At 40.5% G+C, this 13,512-nt stretch overlaps 1 protein-coding gene across 1 annotated transcript; it reads left to right on the top strand.

The window, feature by feature from the left end:
- The first annotated feature begins 3,200 nt into the window (after positions 1–3,200).
- On the top strand, positions 3,201–13,091 carry LOC124006443 (LIM/homeobox protein Lhx1). The gene is made up of 5 exons (XM_046316460.1): positions 3,201–4,156; positions 6,128–6,351; positions 7,173–7,450; positions 9,273–9,438; positions 11,237–13,091. Exons 1-5 carry the CDS (start codon positions 3,987–3,989, stop codon positions 11,614–11,616), a joined length of 1,218 nt encoding a protein of 405 aa, XP_046172416.1. The 5' UTR covers positions 3,201–3,986; the 3' UTR covers positions 11,617–13,091.
- Positions 13,092–13,512: the final 421 nt, after the last annotated feature.

Raw genomic sequence — 13,512 nt, 5'->3', positions numbered from 1 at the left:
ATTTTGGTGAAACTAAGTTCAGGAACTTTAGGTCTCTTCAGTTGTGCATGGTATGCCAGGTAGGTATGCCAGGTAGGTAGGCCTATGGTAGGCCTATGCTTTTTCTTTTTGGGTAAATACAATTCGAATGGACCCCTTCTGGATATGAAACGAAAAGCATTGACTGGGGAACATTTGTACTCCTATAACGTATTACAGCAGTAATCCTTTTGCAGTTAATCGCGTCATTGCCTCGAGGGGTCCTGAGATATTCATATCTGTCTGATTTCGTTTTTATTCATGAATTAATCTCATTCTGTGGGTTATGCTGTACTGAATGGTTTATTCTTCTAAATCAGGAAAGATTATTCTCTGTGTGACAAGTCAGATTTTACTGGTGCTGAAAATAACAAGTTATTTATTTACAGCTATTTAGTGTGGATGTATTTCCCATATGTTAGTAGCCTAGTCTAGGTGTAAGAATACTTTACACCCCCCAGTCAGAGCTGGAGGTATAGGCTATGATATGACAGCCTTACGCTACTCTCGCCACTTTGAAACTTAAATTACAAATTCGTATGTTGAAATTTAATTTCTGGAAGGCTAGATATCTCACATAATAGTGTCTCCCTATTAAGCGCCACTGAAAATCTGAACATTTCAAGCTATAATTTGAGGCTGACTTTAGTTTCATCGCCTAACTGTCAAAAGCCTCCTTCCGACAATTGTCTCCCACAATCTCTCTCTCTCTCTCTCTCTCTCTCTCTCTCTCTCTCTCTCTCTCTCTCTCTCTCTCTCTCTCTCTCTCTCTCTCTCTCTCTGTCCCTCTCCCTCTCTCCCTCTCCCTCTCCCTCTCCCTCTCCCTCTCCCTCTCCCTCTCCCTCTCCCTCTCTCTCTCTCTTAGTGAGATGTTGGTAGAAATTTAACCAGACGCTTAGCAGATGAATTTAAAGCTCTCACAGTCATACGCAGAGAGAGTGAAAGAGAAATACCAGAAATATTATGTTGTGTTTTCGTCTCTTATCTGTTATTCTTTCCCGGGAAAAACACTTGTCATCGAAAGGGTGCCGCAGTCAAGAGGCGATCCCCAGACGCTCTGAGGCAGCTGTCACCGTGTTTTTATAGTATGGGGCTGGTCGCGGCCTTCTCTTGCCCTCGCCTCCGTTTTACATGAGAAGCAGCCCATATGCACGAGGGGTCGTGCTATTGATTCCAGATTTCAGACTGGAACGTTTGCACAAAAGTACGCCGCTAAAATATAAATAACTGACATAGGGTACCACTCACCGCTGCCCGTCAGTGTGTGTGTGTGTGTGTGTGTGTGTGTGTGTGTGTGTGTGTGTGTGTGTGTGTGTGTGTGTGTGTGTGTGTGTGTGTGCGCGCGCGTGCACGTGCACGTGCACGTGCACGTGGGTGTGAGAGAAGTGAGATAGTGATGATGTAAGATTAGGTGCAGTGAAGAAATGTAATCTCATAGGCCTCCCTGTTGCGGTGTCACCCGGTGACAAGTGCGAACTTCCAACCTTACATGTGAGTTTATATGTTGCCCTTGGCATCCCTTTCCCTCCCACTGTCTGAAGGTAACCAATCAGTCATAAAGCATTTATTATCAACACTTCACAAATAAAACTACCACAACTTCTTTATAGTTAATACTATATTTATTAAGCTATAATTTTACATATGTTAATTTGGGAAAGAAAGACCTCAAACGATTCAAAGACGATTCAACTTTCCTTGAGCTTTAAAGACAGATCTATGAAGGATGATTTAAAAACAAATGCAAAACTAAGAAATGCAAAACTAAGAAATGTGATGGCTGGATATTGTAAGTCACCATTAACCCAACTACAAACGCATCAGTAGTAAGAACATTTAGACATCATTCCTATAAAATGAAGAGCAGGCTTGGTCCTGTAAAACACCTGGATATGATAACACTCAGAGTTTTCAATAGGCCTACATAATGCATAGCCTTAACTATTTCGAAGTATGCAAACTTCTAGGTAATGTGTTTTGGCTCCTCTTCTGGTAAGTGGATTGAACGGACTTAATTAAACGTCCTAATGTGTTGACGCCATCAGCAACTGTCACAATGATCTAGTAACCTGTAAACTTTTGAGCCTCTTCGTCTTTCACATCCCCTATGCTCAACAAAAGACCAAAGAGAGCACAGCACTGCTGAGATGCATTGGTGGGAAATGTGGATTTACATAGTGATTAAATAAGGATCATGGCAAATAAATGATAACATGCATAAAAGGTACGGAGAAGACTGTGCAGCTGTCAAGAAAAACATTTCAAGTAAAAGCATATGATGAAACAAACCCAGCCACCAGGACATAGACTATACCTCTGATTATTTCGAATTGTGAAACTTAATTCCCGTTTTGGGTAAATACTCATTTCTAACGCATATTGACTTAATTTCCCTTAGGTGATGTACACATGATTGAAATTTGTCTCTAAACTATTATCTAAGATTTGTTCAGCCGCAACCAAGAGAACACTCACTAAAGCGTACGGCGCCACCAGCGTCTTGGCGCATTGGAGAGGCTGTACAATCTAACAAAAAACATTTGGTCAACTTAAGTCTGAAATCAAATGTATGACGTATCTATTGTCATTGTTAACATGATAACGTATTGTACGGGAGAAGTCAATTCACTTCTGTAGCCTGTATACTATATGCTAAAACTTAGTCAAAATGCGATGTTTACCAAACAATACAAATGTAACAAAAGCATGCATTCCATCCAATTTTGTTATATGAATATAAGATATATTCCAATGTTACTACTACTGTTTTTAAACTAAGACGACCTCTCTCTCGCGCATGGGGAGGATCCATGCAGGATCAGGAGAGAACGTTAAGATGCCCATATCTACCTTATGAAATGATTCTTCACGTCCATTTCCTCGCCGCACACAATTGATAAGCTGGTGATTGTGCTGTTTTTACCTCAACGGTCGTTGTCTTTCCGCCCACATACATTCACTAACATATGATAGTTTCTAGGAATATTTGACAATTGGTTTCTTCAGTTCCCCATAAATAGAACAGAATGCACCGGCTCGTCTTTGAAGGGATAGCTAATAGTTACTTGCATTGCGCGCTGCTGATTGGCTTCTCCACTGCATGACGTCACGAGACTGTGAATAAGGCTGGCTCGTGTGCTTTCAGGAACATGCAGAGTACTGCAGACAACGCGGAGCGTCAATCCTGCACAGAGATGTCACACGCATCCTACCATCACTAGCATCATTTACCAAAAGAGAACTCGAGGGGACAGGTAGCCAACAGAGCCGGAGGAAACACACTTTTTCCTTAAAGTATTTTGATAGGAAATTATTTCGATTCTCATCGGGTCCTAAACAGTGGATAAGCGGTCATGTCAAAGAACATTGAATTATTTATAGGCACGCGCGTCTTTCTGTGTGACAGTATTGCCCCAAAACAATTTTGTTAGATGTGCGTCTTCAACAGCGACTGGCACACGTTGCTTTTTCGGCCAATGCTTCACTTTGATGACTACGGATACTTGCTGATAGGCTATGGTTCTCACATTATAGCCAATCTTCAGAGGTGGCTTGATATTTTTTGCCATTTGATTGGCTACATTTAAACCGACGTGTGTTTGGTGTATGGAAGAGGATCCGAAGGACTGACTTTCGAGGCGTCTAAGGCTTTGACTACCTCACCTGGGCGGACTCATCCTGGCGAACGGTCTCCATCCTGTACTTGGATCCTATAAACCTCCATGCTGACCACTTCAGAGGAGAGTATAAGAGGTAGGATAGCGACCAGGCTACCCATCGACTGTTTATGTGAACACATTGATCCAGGACATCCGAGCGAAAACGGAACCAAATACTCCAAATACAAAACATCCAATAACCGGTGTGTTGATTTGCTTTCTGCTCAAGTCAAGAGTGTGAGTGAGACGACCACAACCTCAGGAGGCTGAACAGACCACGGTTGCGGAGTGGGTGCAAATCCAAAGAGGATGGTCCACTGTGCCGGGTGCGAGAGGCCTATACTGGACAGGTTTCTCCTCAATGTTCTGGACAGAGCGTGGCACGTCAAGTGCGTACAGTGCTGCGAATGTAAATGCAATTTAACAGAGAAATGCTTTTCTCGAGAGGGGAAACTATATTGCAAAAACGACTTCTTTAGGTAAGCTTGACTGGTGGGTGCTTGCTCCCTTTCATTCGTCCTTTACTACAGTAATGATTATTTCAGATGTGTAGTCTTGGATAAGCATTTCCGTGTTTCTGCTAAGGTAACAATTACTATCCTAATGTTCTCAGACAAATGCATATTATTCTTTAAAAAAGACTCATAAGGATATTGCAAATACGAAACATTTTCGATATAATGTATTATTGGTTAATAATGAACATATAAACTCTGTCATTTGTTTAGTGTAAAAAAAACAAAGAAAAGAGGTGACTCTCTAACTTCTGAACTAATGAACACAAAAGTAGAGCAAAACCATCTGAAGACTTAATATTTACACCTCATACCTTCAAATTGTACTTTAGAAAACTGTTAAGCCAATATGCTCTCAAAACATTTACCATTATAAGTTGCCTATAACAAAATTATAGGTATATTCAAAGCTAAACACTTCATGGAATGTATTATATATGGCACGTATTAATACATTAACCACTCAAAAATATTATCTGTACTCATTTCTAATATGGTTAAAAGACAAATAAGATTGCATCCAATTCCTTCAGAATTTCTAAGTGCTAGGTGTGACGGCGGACTTGGAGGTGTTGCTTCAGAAGCTTTGATTAGGAGAGACAGTAATTAAAGGCTTGTTCATTTGTATTGTTATGCTAAAAGATGGACAGCAACATTAAACGCGTGTGTACTCGTCCTCGGTATGGGTTATGAAGGAAATCAATCACACGTTGTTTATAAGGCGTAGAGGTGCAGAGAAGCGGCTAGAATCAATACTTCATCGGGGTAGTGTGGAGGAAGTGTGTATCTCGGCCCAGTGGCAAAGCTATCTGCCTAGGCCCCTGTGTTTGCACGGCTCCAGTGAGAAGGACTTGATAAGTGGATTTAAATAACTAACCTCTTTAAAAGATCAAACAAGCAGACAATGCAATCACAGACTTGCAGTCAACAATCAGTGTCCATAATCTCAATACACATTAGTTTCCGTTACAATCAACAAAAAGAGGATCATCACACATATTAAAGTACTAACTTGTATATTGCAATGTGTATTATTTCCTAATTGGATTACACATTTAGGGCTGTTGTTTTGTGTTATAAAGGATGTATTCTTTTTCATAATGATCATCTACATTTCAGGATGGACAACACTAACATGTCTTTTCATTAGGTCTAAATAGGCCTACAATGCGATTCTACGCAGTTCTCTTATTTACACAAAAACGTGTTTATAATGGAACAAATATTTTGTTGATTCGGCAAAGTAAGAAAATGTGTCCGTTGACAATGAATGCAGAAATATAATCGATGTACAGGGCCTACTACAGCTAACAATAATTATAATGAACAGGACCACATATGGCAATTATGGAATCATTCTCATCGTGAACCATTGCAACTGAGAGGCAGAGGTTAGGGTTACACTCTTAGAAAAAAAGGTTCCCAAGGGGTTATTCTACAGTCCCCATAGGAGAACCCTTTTTGGTTCCAGGTAGAACCATTTTGGTCAAAGGTAGAACTATTTTGGGTTCCATCTAGAACCCTCTGTTGAAAGGGTTCTACATTGAACCCTAAACGGTTCTTCCTGCAACCAAAAATGTTATTCAATGGATTCTTCAATGGGGAAAGCCGAAGAACCCTTTTGTAGCTCAGTTGGTAGAGCATGGCGCTTGTAACGCCAGGGTAGTGGGTTCGATCCCCGGGACCACCCATACGTAGAATGTATGCACACATGACTGTAAGTCGCTTTGGATAAAAGCGTCTGCTAAATGGCATATATTATTATTATTATTAGATAGCAACTTTTTTTCTGAGACTACGCAGTGATCTATATTTAAAAACTATATATGTATTTATTCACACTCTCAATATTCAATCGTTGTATACTAACATATACTGTTTGGTTTTGCGCCTAAATACATTTTAATAGTGCATTCTTCCTCTGTCCCCTCGCAGGAGGTTTGGGACAAAGTGCGCGGGCTGTTCTCAGGGCATCTCGCCGAACGACTTGGTCCGGAGGGCAAGGAGCAAAGTGTTTCATCTCAACTGCTTCACCTGCATGATGTGTAACAAACAGCTGTCCACGGGAGAGGAGCTCTACATCATAGACGAAAATAAATTTGTCTGCAAAGAAGATTATCTAACCCACAGCAATGGGAAAGACACAAACCTTCTCTCAGGTAGGCCTATACGGTCAAATTGGCTTCATCATTTTGGGCGCATCGTTACTAGTGGCGCGGCAGGTAGCCTAGTGGTTAGAGCGTTGGACTAGTAACCGAAAGTGTTACTAGATCGAATCGCCGAGCTGACAAGGTTCAAATCTGCCGTTCTGCCGCTGGAACATGGCAGTTAACCAACTGTTCCTAGGCCGTCGTTGCAAATAATATTTTTTTCTTAACTAACTAGCCAAGTTAAATAAAGGTAAAATAAAAAAAATAAAAAATAGTGACGGATGTGACTTGTTCCGCCCACAGTTCTGTGTTGAATAATCATGCATCGTGCTCTTCCATGTAGGGTAGGCCCTATGCCTAAACTATTTGATTTGATTGTAAAAACAGAAATAACCATTTGCGCAATTGCATTGCCTATATTTTCACACTATTGCTGATGATTTCTTTGGATTTGTAAGCCAAAATATCCAATTATATTTGCATAGATGTTAATTATCGGGTTGTATGACTATTGTAGACCCAGAAGCCTATTGATTTTATCGTAGGCTTATTTTTTTGACATGTTTAATGAATTCGGCGCTAAAAGATAATAGAGAACACAAATAGTGTTCAAAAAATAATAATTTAAATCTGCATCGGTTATTATTTCAGGTAGTCCTATTGTTTAATACTATATCAATTTATAATTAAATATATATATTTTAGTAAGGCTATAAAGGCCTACACAAATAGGCCACTAGTAATAATTCATATTCCTCATTGTATTGAAATTATAGGTCTACAAATGGACTGTGTGTCTAAGCGTTTTCTGTCCTTTTTCGTTTTCACAGTAACAGCATGTAGCGACCCAAGTTTATCCCCGGATTCTCAAGATCAGTTACAGGACGATGTGAAGGACTCTGAAATAGCCAATCTGTCGGACAAAGAAACGGGTAGTAATGAGAACGATGGCGAGAACCTTGGCGGTAAACGACGTGGACCGCGAACCACCATCAAAGCAAAGCAACTGGAGACCCTAAAAGCGGCATTCGCTGCCACCCCCAAACCCACGAGACACATCAGGGAGCAGCTCGCGCAGGAGACGGGGCTGAACATGAGAGTCATTCAGGTAATGGCAAAGACAAATGCACTATAATGACATGAATGTAATTCCTGATGCAGCTCATGTTGTATTGGTATGGGAGTGAATGAGAACCGTATAGTGGGGGGAGTGAGGGACCCTCACCTTGTGCGCTTTCAGGGTTACACACTTATAGCGTGTGATATAGCAGCTTGTATTTTATTGAAAGTATCTCCATGTTGGGCACCCTGTCAACAGTTCGCCACAAACAGAGGCCTGATCACAATCACTCCGCTCCTTTCTCATCTGCCTTCCCGCTTAAAGATGGGGTTGCCTAGAAATTGCATGGTCACATTGACTTGAAAGAGCGAAAGATTGGCTGTCATCGAGGTTTATTTGGAAAGCGTAATTTATATGGGTATTTTTTATTCTTGGCGTGCAGGATGGGTAAACACGCCAACTGGCGTGAGACTGGTGAGAGCGATGGGAGTCTTGGCAACGCTGGACCATCACGTTTTGCGACCACATTTAGCCATGCTGTGACCATTTTCAGTCAAGTGTAAACGCAGAAATCTGTTCAGGAGACTTCAAAATGCCTCCTTACCCCCAGTCTAGTATAGCGTAAATCATTTCAAATAAGCATGCCGTATATTGACAAATAATAACAACAACAAACACAATTATTATGAATAATTGTATTATGAATAATATTGTTATTGTTATTATTATTATTACCAGTGGTATTTAATTTTGACAAATTGCATTACCTAATGCAAAAGAAGTCAGCTAGGCCTATCATTTGGAAGCCTTTTTTGTTTGGCGGCAATATTTTTGGCCTATTTTCAAGAGTTGAAAATTAGGCTATTGAAGATACACACCTGATTTTGAATGTTTAAGTTGGTCTCTGTATCGTAGTACCTAAGTTGGGACAATATATCGTATGTACAAATAAGCGCATCCACACCGCCGAGTGTCTCCCTTGATAGGGCGAGTGCTGCGGGGACGTGGTCATGTAATGACAAAAAATTGAAGGCAGATCAAGTGAAAAAAAAATCTATGATATTTAAGAGCTTCAAGGAAGAGCATAATTAGCCGAAGGAATTCAAGGGTGGATATATAGATTACGAAATAATAACCTCGCAGAGCCGTGTAATATATTGCTAACAACCCTCCTATTAAGTATTAATTGTAGATTTTTAAAGTTCCCGCTGCAGCCTCCTTACTCGGGGTAAATGGAGGGTTAAAATAACATTAAACTGAGGTTAGATCTGTGCGACTGGTGTGACGATAATTAATAGTAATATTATCCCAGGAATAAGACTTTACACCATCGAGTCACCACGCACAGAACCTGACGACCATGCAGGGCAGCGCGCGCTCCGGCACAAAAAGGGCACCCATGTTACACATGGCCTAGGCATTGCTTTGTTGTTGATCACGGATCTATAAACAAAGCAATGATAATATAACGGTAAAGCAGTAATAATTGTAAACAAAATGACACCATACATAATGCTTATATTGTTGGAATAGATCTGATATTAGAGTTAGGCTACTTTTTATATAGGCTACCAATCTATAATGATATTTCAACGAAAAAAAGTTTTCGATCTATAGTGAAGTAAAGTGTTTGTTTTTATTTGATTGACTATCAAATATGGATTCTGTAGCTTTACATCCTGTGTGCATTCAATTATTTATCTTAATATATCGAGATATGTGTTCAAACGTCATTTTGGATACAGAGGCAATCTTTGCTGTGAGCCCCTCTCTCGTCTCCAACGCTCCAGCCGTAATATTTGCACTTCAAGCCTTCCAATCCATTTCATTTTCATTAACGTTGCTCTATGCTGACTTTTGTGCTTCGTAGGTATGGTTTCAGAACAGGCGGTCCAAGGAGCGACGTATGAAGCAATTGAGCGCCCTGGGCGCGAGACGGCACGCGTTCTTCCGGAGCCCGAGGAGAATGAGAACGTTAGTGGACCGGCTGGAACCCGGGGAATTAATTCCAAACGGTCCTTTCTCATACTACGGAGGTAAGAAGAGTGATGAAACGGCTTGGGTGTCCCAGCGGGTTTACCGGTTTCACATGTTTGTCTGAAATGTCGAATCATTTGACATGTGTCCGCTAAGCGCTGTTTCCATTTGTCGCGCTGCCCCAGGGCGCCTTTGATTACCATCATGGCTTATCAGATGAGCTCAACACACATCATTGGAATAGGACCTACACCGAGAAGAGAGCTTTAAAATGTTTTGAGTATGGATGGACATTATCTAGAGATGGATTAGTTGGGATGCTGTGCCAAATCTTCAGGTGTTAAAAAAGTCATATACGACTTATTACAATGAGAGATAATTAACGATTTACGCATTTGGCAAAAACACCACAAAAAGGTCTAAAGGGAGAAATTGATGTTGTCAAAATGTAAATGTTGAAATAACTCTTTAAATGTCTCAGATTATAGACTCCAATCGTCTGACCCATTTGTCCAAACTAGAAAGAAAAGACATAAAATAGGCCTAATAAAAATAACAATTACAGTAGTATGGAGAATACATCTTGTTATGGTGTCCATGTAAGCCAAACAGCGCCCAATAACAGTTAATATAATTGGCCTAAATGTGTCGTTAAATATGAATAAATAATCGCTAGAACACTATTATTATTTTCTATGTATGTTAGGTATATTACGTCAACATTCAAACTGTATTAAGAGAGGAAGATGCTCATTACCAAATGCCATTGCATTCCCTGTGATCCCTGTCTGGAACGGGTTCGTTAATAAATAACTCATCCATGCAATTTCGGTCAAGGGGTTAGTTAGAGAGGGCTCCAAGCCATTGCATTATCTCACTGACCGAATTGTCTTTACTGTTTTCCTTACAAGATGACATTCACATGCAAGAAAGGTGCATTTGTAGGCCTTCTGTTTTCCTAGGAAGGAGCTTGAAACATATTTGGTTGTGACAGTCATTGTGTGTTACTTTGAGGAATATTTAGAATGTTGTTGATCGGAGAGAGTAGTTGAATATGAGAAATTATTAATACACAACGTCAATCTAAAATGTGTATCTACTCCTTTTCCAAGGACACAACACTGTTTTGGGGAAATGTAACGGTATGGTTTTAAATAGGGGGGTGCTTATATTTGTCCTGTTTCACTGCATGTACAAGTGGGTAACCTGTACAAGTGTGAGGTGTGAAATGAAAGTGTTTTTTTTTGTTGCATATCCCAGCTCCCCCCTGAGACACCCGTGGAGATTAGGGTAACGGCCAGGGATCAGCTATTTACTGCAGCCCTGGAAATAGGATTAAGTGCCTTGCTCAAGGGCAGATCAACACATTTTTCACCTTGTCGGCTTGGGGATTCAGACTACCAACATTTCGGTTTCTGGCCCAATGCTCTAGCCACTAGGCTACCTGCTGCCCTTGAAAAATAATAATGTAGGCTTTCTTGATTATAGTGAAGTATGTGCGTCCTTATTTCAATTTTCATAACATGTTTTGTGGATATCAATAGTGTGTGGTGGACTCTGGTCCTTTGTGGTGTGCAGTGGGCCTAATACTATTCTGCTGAAATGAAACATTGATTTCAGGAGGTAAAATCGCTGATGAAATGGTCCCCATTTTAATTAATTTTGCGGCGGCGTTGTTCTCCCCACCCAATTGCATTTTTGATTTAAGTGTAACTTTGACTAATGTGCCACGGCGAGGGTTTCTCCCTATGCAACTTCAGGCTATGTATATTCAATGAATTCCTGAAAATCTCTGAAATCATTTTTACTCACCCTATTGTTCCCAGGCTAACCCAGATTTTTTTTGTTGATCTGCAGATTATCAAAGTGAGTACTACGGTCCAGGAGGGAACTATGACTTCTTTCCTCAGGGGCCTCCGTCGTCGCAGGCACAGACCCCCGTAGACCTCCCCTTCGTGCCCTCCTCAGGCCCAACGGGCACCCCTCTAGGTGGTATGGACCATCCCCTGCCCGGGCACCACCCCTCCAGTGAGGTGCAGCGCTATTCTGACATCATGTCCCACCACCCTGGGGATTCGCCCAGCCCAGAGCCAGGCATCCCGGGGCCCATGCACAGCATCTCCTCTGAGGTGTACGGCCCCAGCCCGCCCTTTACCTCACTATCCCTCAATGGCAGCGGATACGGCAACCACCTGTCCCATGCACCCTCGGAAATGAACGAGGGCACCGTCTGGTAGCTCAAGAGAGCGGACTGTACCACCGAGAGATTCAATTGGGGAGGAAAGGAGAGCGGGCAAGGGTAGGGGCAGCAACACCAGTCAAATATTTTTTTGTCAATCATTTATTTATTTATTTATTTATTTAATTTCCCCATATTATATTTTTTTTGCAGGGAAAATAAATATGGCGAAAATCAAAACGTGGACAATGTGGTTGTAAGCATTTACCTTGGTATTGTGTTGATGTTTTGATTGCTTCTTTTTTAAAACCCGAATAAGGACTTGGGCACATAAAAGACTGTGTGTGACTGTTGACCCTGTGGGCCCCTGTCGACCCCGGGCCCCTGCTCTCCATGGCTGTGACCCTTCCTGACTCCTGTCAGTGGCCTAGCACAGTGACGCCCCTCCAAACACATGCCACTGGGAAAACAACCATTCTGAAAACAAGTAATATGTCCCAAATCCACAAAAACATCATTAGCTACTGTCAAAGACTCAACAGCTTTACAGAAAAAGAAGGAAGGGTGGTTGGTCTGAACGCTAACCTGCGCCGCTGGCATTAGAAGAAGGCTGAAAGGCGTCAGACTCTATTTATGGCACTAGACGTGTCCCTTGTATTTATTCAAAAGCTCCTCAGACCTCTTTGCCTCTCAAGGCTCTGCCATATTAACACTTAAACAACCTTTTTGACACTAAATATATTTCTGAAGGCCAGGGGAAATGCTTTTTTCTCTCCATCCAGACAGTTTTCTTTTTTTTTTGGTAAAAAAAAATCAAACCACCAAATCTCAAGAAGTTGGCCTTCAAAAGGGAAACAAAAGGCAAAGTTATATGGCTTGTGAACCCTTTATTTAAATTGAACAGAACTTGAAATGTTGTTAAATGAAGTCTACCTTCTAAAAATCATTTAATGGGGATCTGAAAGGGACTAGAACAGTCAACTGTTTACGTAATATATTTAATTCAGGAGTTAAAAGTATCAAACCATGTTTTAGAATCTGTTGATTAAGATAAAATGTTCCAAGCAACCAACCAAACTTTTGTATTGATTTTATTTATATTGTATGAAGACAAACACATTTGCTGGGGTTGTGGTTCACTGTGCTAGTTTGTACAAGATGTTGTTTACAAAAAAACACACAAAAAACACAAGTAGACAGTTGCCAAATAAAAAATAGCACAAATACTGTAAAAGTGCTTTGCACCATCATCTGCAGAATGTGTTGAGACAAAGTGTTAAAAAATGCTAAGGAGTAATTTACTTCTTCATTTTTTTAGTGTGCTGAAAAACATTCATAAAGTTGTTAATATAACTTACTTAGACAGGTTTTATTTTTGTGTCTTCAAATGAAAATCCAAACCATTTAATTGATGGTCGAATATGCAGCTACCAGCTGCTACTTTCTTTAAATATCAAACCCTCATGGTATGTCTGTTATTGTTCTAATAAACCTAAGCTTATGTGACCTCCAGTGCATATTAGACCATTCACTGTATAAATACAACATGTTGAAAACAATTGTGAGTTTTTAATAAAAATAGAAAATATACAATTTGAATGATAACACATTTTCTTTGGACCGATCATCTCTTACCTTATCTATATTTTATATTTCAAAATAGTAAAACGTCAATGTAGATTATTTCTCTTCTATGTTCTTTCCAATTTAGTATGAGGTAACTGTTTATGAATCTCTTTAATGAAGTCAATTCAACAGGTTTAGCATAATAACCACTGCAGCACAGCATTTGCTAAATGCAAGCAGTTTGATCTGATTTGCACATCCATACATTGAATGGAAATGTAAACCACTGTTTTTGATAAGCACACACACACACACACACACACACACACACACACACACACACACACACACACACACACACACACACACACACACACACACACACACA

Source organism: Oncorhynchus gorbuscha, linkage group LG19 (assembly GCF_021184085.1).
Source record: "Oncorhynchus gorbuscha isolate QuinsamMale2020 ecotype Even-year linkage group LG19, OgorEven_v1.0, whole genome shotgun sequence".
Taxonomy (NCBI): Eukaryota; Metazoa; Chordata; class Actinopteri; order Salmoniformes; family Salmonidae; genus Oncorhynchus; species Oncorhynchus gorbuscha.
Note: the sequence above shows the minus strand (reverse complement) of the source record. Positions and strands in the feature narration are given on the sequence as shown.